The sequence below is a fragment of the Pelophylax lessonae genome, assembly GCF_965119305.1.
Source record: "Pelophylax lessonae genome assembly, chromosome: 5".
Lineage (NCBI taxonomy): Eukaryota > Metazoa > Chordata > Amphibia > Anura > Ranidae > Pelophylax > Pelophylax lessonae.
In genome coordinates this window covers 460387499-460404711 of record NC_138772.1, presented here as the reverse complement: position 1 = coordinate 460404711, position 17213 = coordinate 460387499, and the positions used below count along the sequence as shown (strand labels likewise).

The 17213-nt window shown below is 38.3% G+C and overlaps 1 protein-coding gene across 1 annotated transcript; it reads right to left on the bottom strand.

Annotated features, from left to right (window-relative positions):
* Window positions 1–3190: 3190 nt before the first annotated feature.
* On the bottom strand, window positions 3191–16051 carry LOC309555715 (myelin P2 protein-like). The gene is made up of 4 exons (XM_082257774.1): window positions 15899–16051; window positions 11477–11649; window positions 7335–7436; window positions 3191–3362 (listed from the first exon to the last, which is right to left on the bottom strand). Exons 1-4 carry the CDS (start codon window positions 15969–15971, stop codon window positions 3312–3314), a joined length of 399 nt encoding a protein of 132 aa, XP_082113900.1. The 5' UTR covers window positions 15972–16051; the 3' UTR covers window positions 3191–3311.
* Between the last annotated feature and the right edge of the window lie 1162 nt (window positions 16052–17213).

Sequence of the window (17213 nt, the reverse complement as noted above, 5' to 3'; positions counted from 1 at the left end):
AAAGAGATAATTTTTCAGTAGAACAGGGATGTGGTTCGGGAGCCTCCTTTAACTTTAACACCTATATGATCTTTTTTTCTGGTTCTGGACATGCTACAGAGCTGAAACTTCACAGGTACACCTTTTAGACCCCCCAGACACAAAATCACACAAAAAAAAGTTCTTAAAAATTGTCATTTTTGATAAAAAAGCCAATGATTGAAAAATTATAAAAAAAAAAAAAAGAGATTTTTTTATTTTTACTTTGGATTTCAGATCTGGGGGGTCTAAAAAGTGTACATGTGAAGTTTCAGCTCTGTAGCATGTCCAGAACCATAAAAAAAAAGATTGTTTGTATTAGAAAACTTTAAGCACAGGAATATGGCTTCTCTGCTTGTAACACCTTGCCGGTTTAATAGCAGGCATTTTTTTGGGTTCTTTGCAGTCAGGAAAAACATCTGAACATGTGTATAGTGGTACTGTGCACAAGTTCTGATGTTTTGCCTGCCTCCAAAACCCCCCAAAAAATGCCAGCAAAAACACACCTGGGCATTTTTTTTTTTTGACGCTAGCGTTTTTTTGGCATTTTTTGGGGTTCTTTTGAGGCAGGCAAAACATCTGAACATGTGTATAGGGGGTATATATAGGCATATATGTCTGAATATATACCCCTAGACATATATAGGTGTGATAGTAGCAGAAATATATTACTGTAAATGATTTCATTAGCGCAAGCATTTATTTCTGCTACTATCACACCTATATATGTCTAGGGGTATATATTCAGACATATATGTCTATATATACCCCCTATACACATGTTCAGATGTCATGTCTGACATCAAACATGTCCTCAAAAAAACACTGGCAGTGGCAGCCCCTGCAGCATAAAAAATGCTTGCTGGTGAGAAGCCACATACCTGTCCCGAAGCAACTCAGAGAAATGATCATTTCTCTATAGCGGTCACCCTGCTATGGAAGGGTTTTGTCACCCTGCCATAGCAGTCACTGTCAGTTAACCCTACACTACACTATGGTCCCCTTACACTTAACACTTTCCCTACAGAAACTAAATTTTTGAAGCTAACTTAAGTGTAAAGGAGCACTCTAACTACACTAGATATCCCTTTCCTCACACTAAAAATAGCTAAATGACACTTTTAAAGTAAAATTAACAGAACTGCTTCCACTCTCTTCCATGTCCAGTATAACAATGCTGGGAATATGGCGGGGGCCATCTTATATACTGGGGGGCGTATTCACTAATGATTGGTCTAGGGACCCCCTAGTCACTCCAATCACATTCCTAGCATTCTCCTGCCCCCTCAATTGGCTTTTGCTAATGGTTCTGGTCCAATCACGGGCTTTTAAAGCCCATTTCCTGAAGCATTGCATTTTGGGCGGTTCTGGTTGCCGAATTCCGAACTTTTTGGGCAAAAAGTTCTAAATTCGGCCGAACCTCGAACACCCAATGTTCGGGCCGAACCGATGGTGGACCCGAACCGTTCGATCATCCCTAATTACTAGTAAAAAATAAATTTAAGAAATAAAAATGACATAAATCTTTCCCATAGTTAGTAGACGCGATAACTTTTGTGAAAAACAATCAAAATACGGTTATTGCGATTTTTTTTTTTTTTACCAAAAATATGTAGCAGAATACAAATTGGCCTAAAAGGATGAAAAAATAGATTTTCCTATTGTATTTTAATGGGTCACCTTGCAAGGGAAGGATGTTGCACAGGGAGTGACCGATGACCCACTGATCGATTATTGTGCAGTGTATGCCCCGCCTAACCCCTTGGAGCCTAAGCCTTTTTCTGGCATATGTTGTTTACAAGTTAAAATCAGTATTTTTAGCTAGAAAATTACTTAGAACCCCCAAACATTATATATATTTTTTTAGCAGAGACCCTAGAGAATAAAATGAAGATCGTTGCAATATTGTATGTCATGTGGTATTTGCGCAGCAGTCTATCAAATGCAAAATTTTCATGAATTAAAAAAAAAAATATATAGTAAAGTTAGCCCACTTTTTTATATCATGTGAAAGATGATGTTACGTCGAATAAATAGATACCTTACATGTCATGGTTTAAGATTGCGCACACTGGTGGAATGGCGACAAACTACGGGCCTTAAAATCTCGATAGGTGATGGTTACCTGTTTAAAGTTATAGAGGAGGTCTTATGCTAGAATAATTGCTCCCACTCGAACTATCGCGGCGACACCTCACATGTGTGGTTTGAACCCTGTTTACATATGTGGGCGCGACTTGTCTATGCGTTCGCTTCTGTGCACAGAGGGATGGGGCGCTTTACATTTTTTTTCCAAATTTTTTTATTTATTTTTTTATTATACTGTCCATTTAAAAAAAAAAATGTTTGATCACTTTTATTGCTGTCACAAGGAAAGCAAACATCCCTTGTGACAGTAATAGGCAGTGACAGGTACTCTTTAAGGAGGGATCTGGGGTCAAAAATACCCCAAACCTCTCCTATGCACTTAAGCATTTAAAACGCCAAGTTTGTCTGACTTGAATGCTGTAATTTTTTTTTCTTAAATCTGGCGCTTTTAGGGCTCCAGTACCTGGCAGTGATGTCATGACATCGCTTCTGGGTTTTTATATCGGAGACCCGATTAAAGCCAAATCTGGCTTTGTTCGGGTCTTAAGCCAGACGGCGGATGTGCCGGCCGGTTGCTCGGGTCTCCCGATAGGATGGGTGACCCAGGCGAACCCCAGAAGGTGGCGGGAGGGGGGGACGTCCCCTCCCGCTCCTTGTAATGACAACTGAGCAGCTGCTCAGCCACATCGATTGTCATTTTAAGAAAGCCAACCGTCGGCTCTAAACAACGGTAACGGGATGATGCCTCTAGCTGCAGGCATCACTCCGGTACAAGTCCCTGAATCCGAGGCCGAAGGGGTTAAACTGTGGTCTATAGATGTAAACCAGCCATAATAGTGAAAAGGATTTCAAATTGAAGCAAAGTGTAACCTCAGCCAGTCAGTCCACTGTGAGCAAGAATTTGGATTCATGCCCTTTAATGAAATGCTAATATACCTACGATTGCTGTAACTCTCTATCACAAAGCTGAAGCCAAATCCTCATCATGTTTGAAAGAATGTTTAAAGTAAACAGACAGCAACTCTGAGTAATTCGTTCTGATTAGTTCCTTTTTTTGTTGAATGTGACAAAGAGAAGTAAAATATTTCTGAAAACCTTTTTTATTTGCACAGATATAACAAAGGTGTTTTAAAAATTACTTATTCTTGTAAGACACTGCTTATTGAAGTAAAGTTATACTGTAAAGCATATTATTGTCTGAAGCTTCATTTTTTCTCATAGACCCGATGACACTTCACATTATCACATATGCAATTCTATGAAAAAAAAAAAAAGAAAACAAATATTAGTCACACTTACAATAAAACAAAAAAGAGTTAAAGTGAACTCATGCTTGCTCATGCAGAGACAGTAGACATTTGCGGTTCCTTTCAAATCTAAATTCAGATAATTTTTTTGTTATTCAGAAATTCAGATGTATTTGAATTTCTGAATTACAATAGTAATGAATTTATACAAATCTGAAATAACGAAAAAAAATTTGGACAAAAATTGATTTTAATGAAAAACTTTTAAAAATTTGATTAAAATAGAATACAAAAGAATAGAAAATAAAGGAATAGAATAGAAAACAAAACAATATAAAAAAATAAATAGAAAATAAAGGAATAGAATAGAAAATACGAGGAAAATAATAGAGTAAAACAGAAATCAATAGAATAGAAAATAAAAGAACATAATAAAATAGAATAAAAAAAAATAAAGGAACAGAATAGAATAAAATAGAATATACCCATCTTTTGAAATTTGAATTTCAAATAGAATACATTTAAATTGGAATAGAATAGAAAAAATAGAATAGAATAGACTAGAATATAAGAGAATAGAATAAATTAGAAAGAATATAACCATCTTCTGAAATTCAAATTTCGAATAGAATAAATTTGAATTAAAAAAAATTGAATTTGAATAGAATAAAAAAGAAAAGAAAAGAAACAATAGAATAAAATAGAATACAACCATCTTTTTCGAAATTCGAATGGAATTAATTTGAATTTGAATAGAATACAAAAAAATGGAATAGAATAAAAAAGTATATAAAATAAAAAAAAAATAGAAAAGAATATAAAAAAACAACAGAATAGAATTGAATAGAAAGAATTTAACTATCTTCTAAAATGTGAATTTCGAATAGAATAAATTCAAATATGAATATAATAGAAAATAATATAATACAATAGAAAAGAATAGAATAAAAAAGAAAAGAATAGAAAAAACAATAGAATAGTATGAAACAGAATATAACCATCTTCCAAAATTCGGATTTCAAATAGAATAAATTTGACCAAATTCAGAAAATTCCAATCGAATTTAGTGAATTTCAAGAATTTTTGTAACTAATGAATCAAAACAAAACTTTGTCTTGTTCTCTGCATCCTCTCAGCTGTGTGGAGCTGTTATATATGCACTTTTCCAAGTATTTGTTTGTGAGTACCTTATTTTAATAAACTCCCTGTTGATTCACCCATACGGAGAGCATTAGATCTGCTTTGCTTTTTCCCTCCTATGCCCGTCATCTGCTTCTGATGAGAATGGAACTTATTTTGGGAATCTCTATGGGTGTCCTATTGAAGATCCTCTACACTATCCTGTGACCCCGGTGGGGTAAAGCTGTATCTGACCTGGGTTGATTCTTGGGTCAGTGTGTAAGGTGAGAGGCTTTTGATTTCTGGTGGTGGTGAAGTGGAGCACATCACGGATTGCTTTTGTGGGGATCACAGAAGATTGTTTTCTATGAGTCACTGTTATTAAGATATCACTACTTGTGGACACTGGAAGCACCTGTATACAATATTTTTTTGGACACTAAAAACACTTTTATACATTATTTATCTCTAATCTTATGTTATATATACCTTTTCTGGTGCAGCACTGCATATGGTTTTAGTTCCTTTTATGTGTAGCCAATAAATGAATTTGTCAAGAGTACACCGAGTGGCTGGCTGTATATGGTATGGGTTTCATGTTTTGGGAGTTGAACTCCCTAGTCAGAGCACCGCTCTCCAGCTCCTGAATTTAAATACAGCAGTCAAACTTGGGTAAGGCTTGCTATAGGCTGCTGTCCAAATGTGCCCCTGTGCTCCTTCATCCAAAGTAGAGGCATTCTAATACAGGAAGTGTGTTAGTGGCCAGATCAACCGGTGAAAACAGAATGAAAAATGCTTAAAAAAAAGAAAACGAATGCACATCCAATGATTGGTAAGCTGCAATATATTACATTTTCGGTGTGGGTTTAACCACTTACCGCATAGTAACGTACCGATACGTCGGTACACTTTGCGGGGTTATACCGGGATGATGCCTCTAGCTAGAGGCATCATCCCGGTACCGTGGTTTGAAGCCGACGGCCGGCTTTCCGTCGGTAACGACCGATGCGGCTCGGGAGCCACTCGATCATTATCCGGGGGGCGGGAGGGGACGTCCCCCCCCCTCCCGCCGCCTTCGGTGGCTTTGCTCGGGGCACCGCCGGCTGGATGGAGTCATGATGAATGCCGGAAACGGCATCGATCGGGTCTCCGATGACGTAACCCGGAGGCGGCGTCCATGACGTCACTTCCGGGTTACTGTGCTGCAAAAGGCGGCAGTTTTGAAAAACGGCTGTATGCAAAAATGCCGTTTTCGGCATTTTGCATACAGGGAAGTGTAGTGGAGGGGTCTAGGGTCTTTTAGATCCTCGATCCCTCCATAAAGTGTACATGTCACTACATATTGGTGTCACAAGGGATGTTTACATTGCTTGTGACAGCAATAAAAGTGATCAGATTATTATTTTTTTTTTTAAAACTGTAATAAAGTTTAAAAAAAATAAAAAATAAATAGGAAAAAAAAAAATTAAGCCGCCCCCGTCACCGTTAGCTCGCGCACAAAAAAAAACGTATATGCAAGTCGAGCCGCGAATGAAATCGCTGTTCAAACCCCACATGTGAGGTATCGCCGCGATCGCAAGAGTGTGGGCAATAATTAAAAAAAAAAGAGCTACACTCTACCTCTAAACTGGTAACCGTTAAATAAATTTAAAGCATCGCAGATTGAGATCTCTATTGACCGTAGTTTGTCGCCATCCCACGGGGGGGCGCAATTTTAAACCGTAACATGTTGGGTATCTATTTACTCGGCGTGACATCATCTTTCACAATATACAAAAAAAATGGGCTAACTTTACTGTTTAGTATTTTTTAAATGCAGTGAAATGTGATTTTTCATTTTTTTTCCAAAAAAATGGCGTTTTAAAGACCGCTGCGCAAATACCGCGTGACAAAAGATTTTGCAATGACCGACATTTTATTATCCAGAGTCTTTGCTAAAAATATATATATAATGTTTGGGGGTTCTAAGTAGTTTTCTAGGAAAAAATACTGGTTTTAACTTGTAAACAAAAAGTGTCCGAAATAGGGCTGGGGCTTAAGTGGTTAATAGCGCTTTAAGGCTTCATGTACACACAGACTGGGTTGACTGCCAACCACGGGAAAACGCAAAACGTTCCTATCCTGAATGCAATTCTTTCGCATTCAGGAGAGTGAGGTTAGGGGGGGTTGAACCTCCCCAAACCGCATGCAGCTTCTAAACTCTTGTAAAAGCCTTTGTGTACATGGACTCATAGGCTTTTATGGAGTTGAGTTTAGGAGCTGTAGTGTACATGAGCCCTAAGGTGTATCTATAGCCAAACCTTTTTTATTTGGTTATAGAAGGGTTACTTTTAAGACTATTTAAAAATGTATTTTAGGTTCGGTTCACACTGAGGCGACCTGTCAGGCGACTTAGTCCCATGACAAGTCAAGCCCCTTTCAGTGCAATGGAACCAGTCAAATCGGAGCGACTCAAGTTGCTCCGACTTGGGGGGCGACTTGCATTGACTTCTGTGAAAGAAGTCAGTTGCAAGCCGCGATAAAGTCGGGCTGTGCGGCTTCAAAGTCAGGCAACTTTGAAGCTCCACTAGTGTGAACCGAGACTAAAACCATTTTAGATAGATGTATTTTAAAACTACCAAACACATACGTTGATAATGGTTAGTTTATTGCAGCCTTATATTAGTGGAACATGTTTTTTTTATTTTTGTTGAAAATACTAGTTAATCAAGTTGTGGGCTCTGGGCATTTGATTTTTGTGGGTTTGGATGTCTGCGTTTAAAAGTATTGGATGTAATGAAAAATTTTTTTCCAGTGTTTAGGCTGTTTCAGAGATAAACACTGAAAAAATGTCCATAAGGTAAAGCCATGGTGCTTACTTACGGTTATCATTTTACCATTTTGTACTTCTCGTGTTATAGTGGATTTCTTCCCATCCCACGTTTGGGTTTGTATCAATTTCCCATCCACTAGTGTAATGATAGTCTGCAACATACAATAAAAAGCATTTTACTTTTATAATCAAAAGCTTTTTCCAAAGGAAGTCAGGATTGCTCTACAAATAATACAACAAGATATGAGCTTATTGTACAGCTACACGATTAATCGTTAAAAAATCGCGATCTCAATTCACCCCCCCTCACGATCTTAAAATGGCATCTCCTCGATTCATACAGAGCAGAGCTGTTCTCTGCTCACTCAGAGCTGTCAAGAAAAAAGAGCCTCCAGCAAATGTTTATCAACATTTTTAAGGCTGAGAGATAACTATAAACACAATGCTTTACAATGTATCATTTCCTTCTTTTAGATCAAAGAAATTAACTTTTGTCTGTAAGTGAGGGCAGTTTAACCTCTTAAAGACTAAGCCTTTTTCTGACACTTGTTGCTTACAATTTAAAATCACTATTTCTTGCTAGAAAATTACTTAGAACCCCCCAGCATTATATATATATATATATATATATATATATACAGTGGGTACGGAAAGTATTCAGACCCCCTTAAATTTTTCACTCTTTGTTATATTGCAGCCATTTGCTAAAATCATTTAGGTTCATTCTTCTTCCTCATGAATGTACACATAGCACCCCATACTGACAGAAAAACACAGAATTGTTGACATTGTTGCAGATTTATTAAAAAATAAAAACTGAAATATCACATGGTCCTAAGTATTCAGACCCTTTGCTCAGTATTTAGTAGAAGCCCCCTTTTGATCTAATACAGCCAGGAGTCTTTTTGGGAAAGATGCAACAAGTCTTTCACACCTGGATTTGGGGATCCTCTGCCATTCCTCCTTGCAGATCCTCTCCAGTTCTGTCAGGTTGGATGGTAAACGTTGGTGGACAGCCATTTTTAGGTCTCTCCAGAGATGCTCAATTGGGTTTAAGTCAGGGCTCTGGCTGGGCCATTCAAGAACAGTCACGGAGTTGTTGTGAAGCCACTCCTTCGTTATTTTAGCTGTGTGCTTAGGGTCATTGTCTTGTTGGAAGGTAAACCTTCGGCCCAGTCTGAGGTCCAGAGCACTCTGCAGAACGTTTTTGTCCAGGATATCCCTGTACTTGGCCGCATTCATCTTTCCCTCGATTGCAACCAGTCGTCCTGTCCCTGCAGCTGAAAAACACCCCCACAGCATGATGCTGCCACCACCATGCTTCACTGTTGGGACTGTATTGGACAGGTGATGAGCAGTGCCTGGTTTTCTCCACACATACCGCTTAGAATTAAGGCCAAAAAGTTCTATTTTGGTTTCATCAGACCAGAGAATCTTATTTCTCACCATCTTGGAGTCCTTCAGGTGTTTTTTAGCAAACACCATGCAGGCTTTCATGTGTCTTACACTGAGGAGAGGCTTCCGTCGGGCCACTCTGCCATAAAGCCCCGACTGGTGGAGGGCTGCAGTGATGGTTGACTTTCTACAACTTTCTCCCATCTCCTGACTGCATCTCTGGAGCTCAGCCACAGTGATCTTTGGGTTCTTCTTTACCTCTCTCACCAAGGCTCTTCTCCCCCGATAGCTCAGTTTGGCCGGACGGCCAGCTCTAGGAAGGATTCTGGTCGTCCCAAATGTCTTCCATTTGAGGATTATGGAGGCCACTGTGCTCTTAGGAACCTTAAGTGCAGCAGAAATATTTTTGTAACCTTGGCCAGATCTGTGCCTTGCCACAATTCTGTCTCTGAGCTCTTCAGGCAGTTCCTTTGACCTCATGATTCTCATTTGCTCTGACATGCATTGTGATCTGGAAGGTCTTATATAGACAGGTGTGTGGCTTTCCTAATCAAGTCCAATCAGTATAATCAAACACAGCTGGACTCAAATGAAGGTGTAGAACCATCTCAAGGATGATCAGAAGAAATGGAAAGCACCTGAGTAAAATATGAGTGTCACAGCAAAGGGTCTGAATACTTAGGACCATGTGATATTTCAGTTTTTCTTTTTTAATAAATCTGCAACAATGTCAACAATTCTGTGTTTTTCTGTCAGTATGGGGTGCTATGTGTACATTCATGAGGAAGAAGAATGAACTTAAATGATTTTAGCAAATGGCTGCAATATAACAAAGAGTGAAAAATGTAAGGGGGTCTGAATACTTTCCGTACCCACTGTATATATATATATATATATATATATATATATATATATATATATATATATATATATATATATATATATATATATATATATATTAGCAGAGACCCTAGAGAATAAAATGGCGATCACTGCAATTTTTTTATGTCACACTGTATTTGCGCAGAGGTCTTTCAAATGCAGTTTTTTGGGAAAAAATACACTTTAATGAATTTAAAAAAAATTAAACAGTAAAGTTGGCCCAATATTTTTGTATAATGTAAAATATGATGTTATGCTGAGTATTGTGAGAGAATCTCAATCTTTATTCTAAGCAAAAAAAAAATGTGATTCTCATTTTATTCAGAATCGTGCAGCTCTAGCTTAAAGGGGTTGTAAAATCAGAAGCTCTTTTTATCCTAATGCATTATATGCATTAAGATAAAAAGCCTTCCGTGTGCAGTCAGCCCCCCCCCCCCCAATACTTACTGAACCCCCTCTCTATCCAGCGATGTCCATGAATGCCTCAGCCATCTGGGATTCTCTCTCCTGATTGACTGAGAAACAGCAGCAGGACCATTGGCTTCTGCTTCTGTCAATCAAACTCAGTTATCCAATCAGGATAGAGAGAGGGGTGGGGCCGAATGGATACACGAAGTTGCAGCTCAGCTCGGGTGCCTCCATAGCTAGCTGCTTGCTGTAGGGACACTCAACAGGAGGGAGGGGCCGGGAGCTCCAGCCAGGGACCTGAGAAGAGGAGAATCTGGTCTGGTCTGTGCAAAACCACTGCACAGTTCAATTACATACAGTAGGTACATATCCATTAAAAGACCACCTGGATTGTACTGCGAATGGGTGGCAGCTATAGGCAAAGCAAGGTACTGGTATATCGCTGCCTACTTCTCGATTTAGGGCGCGCATGCTCCCTTCCCCAGCCAGGTATCAGTATGTTCCAGCCAATGATTCACCGCCTGGACCTGCTGATTGGCTGTGTACATTCACAGCCAAGAGCTCTGTGTTGACATTCAACACAGAGCTCTGTATACAGGCAGCGATCTGTCAGTTTCTCATCCCTGCAAAGAAGAGAGAATTAGTAATAAGCAGCACACTTTACACACATTGCACATAGTTAAGCACATATTTACCCCTTGATCACCCTAGATGTTAACCTCTTCCCAGACAGCATAGTTAATACAGTGACAGTGAGTGACAGTGTATATTTTTACCACTGATCACTGTATTAATGGCGCTGGTGATGTCAGTGGCAATTAGTCAGTTGCCCCCCCCCCCCCCCAGCATCAGTTAATGTCAGATTGCCGGCTGCACTATCGTGGCCCCATTACAGGTCATTGATTGCCACCATTAGTAGTATAAAAAAAAAAATCCTGTATATAGACCATAGTTTGTAGATGCTATAACTTCTTTCACGCAAACCAATCAATATACACTTGTGGGGATTTTTTTATTCAAAAACATGTAGCAGAATGAATTTTGGCAAAAATTTATGAAGACATTTTCTTTATCTCATGGATATGTACTATAGCAGAAAGTAAAAAATAATTTTATTTTTATATTTTTGGTCTTTTTTCATTTATATCACAGAAAAAAAAAAAAAAAAAATAGTGGTGATCAAACACCACCAAAAGAAAGCTCTATCTGTGTGAAAAAAAATGCTATAAATTTTGCTTGGGTACAGTCTTGCATGACCATGCAATCGCCAGATAAGCTAGCACAGTGCCAAGTAGAAAAGAACAGGCTTGGTCATGTAGGGGGTAAAATCTTCCGGGGGGGAAGTGGATGTATAATACATGCATGTTTTTGATATCTTGAACCTTTTATTGCCTTATTGCATCAAACTTTGCGCCTGTATAGAAAAAAATACAAGTTACAGTTACTCCCTGTCTAATCATTTGGCTGATTCCCCATTCTGTTAAAGAAACACTGTTAATATTCTCACCTTGCATTTCCTTTTGTCTGCTGTGTCTTCATCAAATTCTTCATTTAGTTTAAAGCAGAGATCTGCAGTCTTAAAACTGCTCACTGTTTTTATACACCAATCATCCCCATTTTTACTGATAATCACGTCTGGTTTCAAACGACTTACAATCATTCTGGTAGCCATATCCACACCTCCAAAAGAGTAAAACAAAAAAGTTTAAGTAAAACATAAAATGACAACGTTACATTATATGAAAGGAAAAAAGGATAAAATAATGACCTCATTATGTATGTAGGTTGTGCACCCCTAAATAAAATATTCATCTAACTCTTTATGTCAGCAGCAACTCTAGCCCCTGGCACACAGGACACACCCCCAGATCTTCCACTGACAGCCCTGAACCTTCTTTGTAGTAACTGTTGGTATAATCTTAAATCCTAAATATGGCTTCAATTTCAGCTGAACTTTGATTGTCAGATGTTTTGTATATTGTAGATCTATTTTTACAGCACCAAAAGTTAACTACATTTTACCCCAAAAGATCTATAGAATCACATCAGATAGATCATGTAGTGAGTTAGATAATCTGGAATACTCAAAATGCCTCCCTCCAAAACCTTTCAGATGCATCAAATATTTCATTTTCTGAAAACGTATAAAAAAACAGAGGACAATAATGATTTTTGAAAATAAACACTGTATATAAACACTGTGAAACAAAGTGTATGTATGAAGCCTGTACCACAAGTAATGCAAAAGTGGGCATAACTTATTTTTTAACTTGCATAGATTGTTCAAATTTTAAATATTGGTAGAGTAACTCTTCGTCTATTGTAAATCTACTTCTTATTTTTCAGGTAAATAATGTATTCCAAGCAGAAGCAATCTGCCCTCCTTTTGGCAAAGGAGGGGTGCAGATTGTCCTACATTAATAGTTTTCCACTGTGCGGTTTGTCTTTATTGCTGGGTTCTCTTTCTTTAAACTTCTTCATCTATCTGTGCATATTGTTTTTGTCAATGTGTCACCTCCATAAATAAGTAGCCTTCTGTAATAGTTATGTGTTTAAACAAAAGCTTTGTGGTACAATGTATATTCTATGATTAAGCACTAAATGAAACAGAAGTCTCACTTCTTCTGTTGTCTTGGTTTTAGGGGATTTTCAAATAATACAGAAGTTGTGCGGTCATCTATCATCCTTTATACTGCATTCCCAGCAATAAGCTGGAACTGTACCCATTAGCAGTGTGGCATGAGTGGATCAGCATGGAGCAGTATTACATTCTTCTCTTGCCTTAGAAACGGCAAACAGCCAGGATGTTCCACATGTAGCACCCTCCTAATTAGGTTGCTAAGATGTTAGGAACATTTAGTCTTTTCTTACTTCTCTGTAATCACTGGAGCAGTTGTTGATTTCTTTTGGCTGTTCTGGATTTCACAGGCTGCAGGTTTGATTGCTCTCCCCTGCCTTCTAGAAAGTTCCCACCTACTCCCACTTCATATGCCTCTCTGTTGGTAAATGAGGCAGCCCATCACATTAAAGGGCACCTTGAGAGGCTTCTGGTAAGGGAAGGCCAAGCTTAAACTCACATAGAATGTTAGTTTATAAATTCAGCTGCCTATATCACTTCACCTAAAATAACTTTTGTTTGTGCATTGCATATTTTATGTACAGCCTATATGGCCCATTTACAACATGATTACATTAAAGAGGAGAAAAAAACTCCACGCAAAAGACAATATTCTTTCAAAAATATATATACAAAAAACTGTTTGCTTGTATCCAGATTTAAGAAAAATACTGGCGTTTCACAAATGCAACTGAACTTTGACTTTAGATATACAGTACATTAATTTAAAGGCTAGGTTCACCTTTAGGCCCGTATACACGGACTGACTGATCGGGTCCATCTGTTAGTTTTTCAGGCGGGCTCTATCAGACCATCTGTTGTTTTCAATGGAGAGGCGGACGGCAGCGGACATGTGTCTGTTGACACCCACTGAAATCCGATCCCATCCGTTAAAAACAGATGGATGGGGATCCGTTCCACATCCGTCTAGTGGATGGGATGACAGTCAGATGGAAACGGACAGGTGGTCTTTTTCCATCCGTCAGCCTATAGTGTCTGCTCTGCATCATTGGACAGGACAGGCAGTCCGTTTCCATCTGTCAGCCTATAGAGGACAGTGAGCCTGTCATCCGCCTACTCCGTCAGTGTAAAAGAAGCTATAGGAGCATGTTACATTCATATTAAGGGTGTAACGTGTAACCCACCTTCCACCTCCAGAAGTTCCCTCTCTGTAAAAGCGGCCAGGGGATCTTCTCCCCACACCAGCTGTCACTTTTTGAAAACAGCACGGCTTTGCAGCTGCTCCACCCACACAGCTGCGTCATTCATTCACAGAGATCTGTACATGAAAAAACTAAAAGTCCCCAAACTTGTAGTTTGAATGTGCTGCAAGCTCACTACTCAGCATGTGGCTAGTTCATTCATTCTTCCTCTAGCTTTGTAACAGAAAGCCTGTGTGGGGATATGGGCACATAGCTATAGGAAGACTGTGCAGGAGCCTGACATTGCACCTGCGTTCTGCTGATTGTGGATGCAATGCTCTGCAGGAGACAGGAAAACAAATAATTATAAATTCACATTATTTTACTTAAAAAATATGTGCATTGATCATTTTTTTTGAAAGGTGAACATAGCCTTTAAGAAGTCTAGCACTCAACTATCTACTCCCAGAAGGTAGACCGCAAACACACCAGGACCATGATGGTTCCGTGGTTGCCAGTTTAATAGTGAAACTACAGGGTTGTACCCCAATTCCACACTGAGTTGCAGGATCTCCTGGGCTTGAACACCCTGTGTGATACTGAGCTGTTTGAAAGGCACTTATCCATGACAATGTAGCAGAGGCTGTAGTGAATCCCTTAGGCATAGGTGTGACACTGAGCTTGCTGTTGACTGTGGTAATGAGTCTCTGAGATTTGGAAATCTGATGTGAGACTTTTTCATTAGCATAAATCTTTAAACGTCAGACTTTTACCAGCAGTAGAAGCCTTGAAGAGACATCCTATCTCCTAATGACAGCTAAACTGTGGCTGTGTAGAGGGATATGCCCTTTAGGAAATGCCAATCCTTCTGCCCTTCAATGTCCAACCACCACCTTGTGACAGGGAGTATACTCGTTGAACTGTTGTGTTTCCCAAAGAACGCTAAGAGAAAAAAGGGCTTGCATGATGTATAAGAGGGCCTCAGTTTATAGTTTGCATTAGGGTATTACGATAGTTCTTTTAATTTCTGCCAGCATAATGTTGTGACAAGAGTGCCATAGGGCATGCATGCATTTACTAAGACTGATAAAATAACAAACCCAATTGATCATAAAAATTTTATTTTAAATTAAGGTAGGCTGTGGAAACATTTTTTTTCTTTTCAAGATTTCCTTGAAAAAGATTTGTCAAGAACTCTTTGGTAGGTTCATTTTTTTAGAATGTTGAATACAGCCTACTGTAGGAAAGGCCATCAAGTTATATAATTTTTCCATGTGAGGGCTGGAGGTGAAGATTTTAATATGGGTAATGATCAGGATTTTTATGTAGTGTTTATAGTATGTTGGTATTATATTAATTATTATGTGGGTTAATGCTAGAGAAAGTAGAGTATTATGTGCATTTTGATTTTATATATTTTTTTTATCTGTGTTGGATTATGCTATGTTGTATTTTAATTGTTTGGATGTTTATTAGAGTTTAGTTTTAATTCTGTTTTATTTGGTGCTAATTGCTGTTATTGGAAATGTTGTTATGTTTTTGTGTCTTGCCTGCCTCCAAAGAAGCCCAAAAAATGCCCGATAAATGCCTGCAACGAAAACGCCCAGGTGAAGCGGAGCCATATCCCTGTGCTACTAAAAATTATAAGAAAAATTATCCTTTTTTTCTGGTTCTGGACATGCTACAGAGCTGAAACTTCACAGGTACACTTTTTAAACCCCCCAGACACTAAATCCAAAGAAATCTCATTTTTTTTTTCAAAAATGTTTTCCATAATTGGCTCTTTATCAAAAACGACAATTTTTAAGAACTTTTTTTTGTGTGATTGAGCATGACCCAGAACCATCATATTCTGGTTGGCCAAATACAAAGTCGTACAAAGTCGTCTATCATACAAGTCGCGCTGAATACGCGCAAAGTCGCGCTAACAAGTCGCCCCTTATGAGGCGACTTAGAGGTCGCAGCAGTGTGAACCGGCTCTTAATCTAAATATAAGCTTTGTGAAAACATTAAGCTAGAAGATCTTGGACATGTCCAAGCTAATCTAAAGATCAAATGTATAAAGGAATAACAAATATATGAAAAAATAAATGTCAAAATAATTGTACAGTTTTGCAAGTCTAAGCAGTTGCACTGAGAAAATACAAAATATAAAAGTTAATTGGCTTACCAAGTGCCTTCATATATTCATCAAAGCCCTCAGAAGAAACTAGCTTCCAACAGCCCTGCAGTTCCTCAGCCATGGTGACAGTGTTTTTCTGGGTATTGGTAATGCAGGAGTTACAGAGAACAGCAGATAATGAGAAAAGATTAAAGGAAGTTCTTCTTTTAAGAGATAGAGCAGGGCAGAACTCCAGTGATGTCACCCCAAATTATTTGTGACTAAACCTCCCTTTTCTGTAGATCTTATCCAGCACTTGTGCTGCAATATACAACAATATAAGTATTTTTAAATTTGCAGATTAAAACAAGCAATGACTTGTTGTCACCTACCTTTCCCAGTGTGGCTCCACACCCACACTTATCAATTACATTTTGACTTTCACTGAAGAAACCAGTTTTGTTACTAGTATGTACTAACCACAAAGCCCTGGTCTATCAATGGCTCATCCATTATTTATTAGATGAGTGATCTAAGAATCAAATTTTACATGAAACTTGTATTGAAGAAATATAGAAATTGCCATTACCAACCGCTCCTTCTAAATATGATAGTTTCCAGGTTCTCACGTTGATCCAGTGATTTTGGGGCTTTTGAATCACTGACATTGAAAGATATTCCATTGCGGTTTAATACAGCTTGGCACATACAAAGGATGTTTTCCTGGCTTTTTTTAAGTAAAAAATACATTCAACATCAATGGTCTTTCTTTCGGTATAGGTTGGAACTTTACACTGAGCTTTACTGGGGAACATAGACAATGCCGGCAAAACATGAAAGTCTACAGCAAAAAAAAAGTAGTTTATTGCATTCATTAAAATAAATTAAAAGAGAAGACAAGGGGAAATATAGTCAATCAACTGTAATGGAAATATTGAAGTCTCTAATATTTTAAACCTGAAATGAACATTGTATTGAAATTTTTTTTACCCTAAAGTTTCAGGACAGCTGACATCATAAAACAGCTTTGTGGTATTGTAGCTAGAGGCAATATCTGAGAAGGTCTGTTATCTAGAGTTGGTTATCTGGGAAGGCTGTTTTTTCTTGGTATAAAGATGGTATCTATAAACAATGCTGGAGGGAATCACCTGGGGGGGGGGGGGCTGTGAGAATGACCCAAAAACCTGATCAACATGTTATGTGTGTGTTTTCATTCTTTATTTTAACTTTACTTTGACTTCCTCTATAACTCTAAAGAGGTAATCTGTAAAAAATTTTAAGCATCGCCTATGGAGGTTTTGAAGTACTGTAGTTTGTCACCACTCCACGAGCGGGTGTAATTTTAAAGAATGACATTTTAGGTATCTATTTACTCGGCATAACA

Excerpts from the sequence above, each read along its gene's own strand:
- LOC309555715 (XM_082257774.1), bottom strand. The coding sequence starts at position 15,971 with ATGGCTGAGGAACTGCAGGGCTGTTGGAAGCTAGTTTCTTCTGAGGGC. Across the intron at positions 11,650-15,898 it reads TGAATATATGAAGGCACTTG|GTGTGGATATGGCTACCAGA; the intron begins GTAAGCCAATTA and ends ACTCTTTTGGAG. Across the intron at positions 3,363-7,334 it reads AAAATGGTAAAATGATAACC|AATTGCATATGTGATAATGT; the intron begins GTAAGTAAGCAC and ends TTTTTTTCATAG.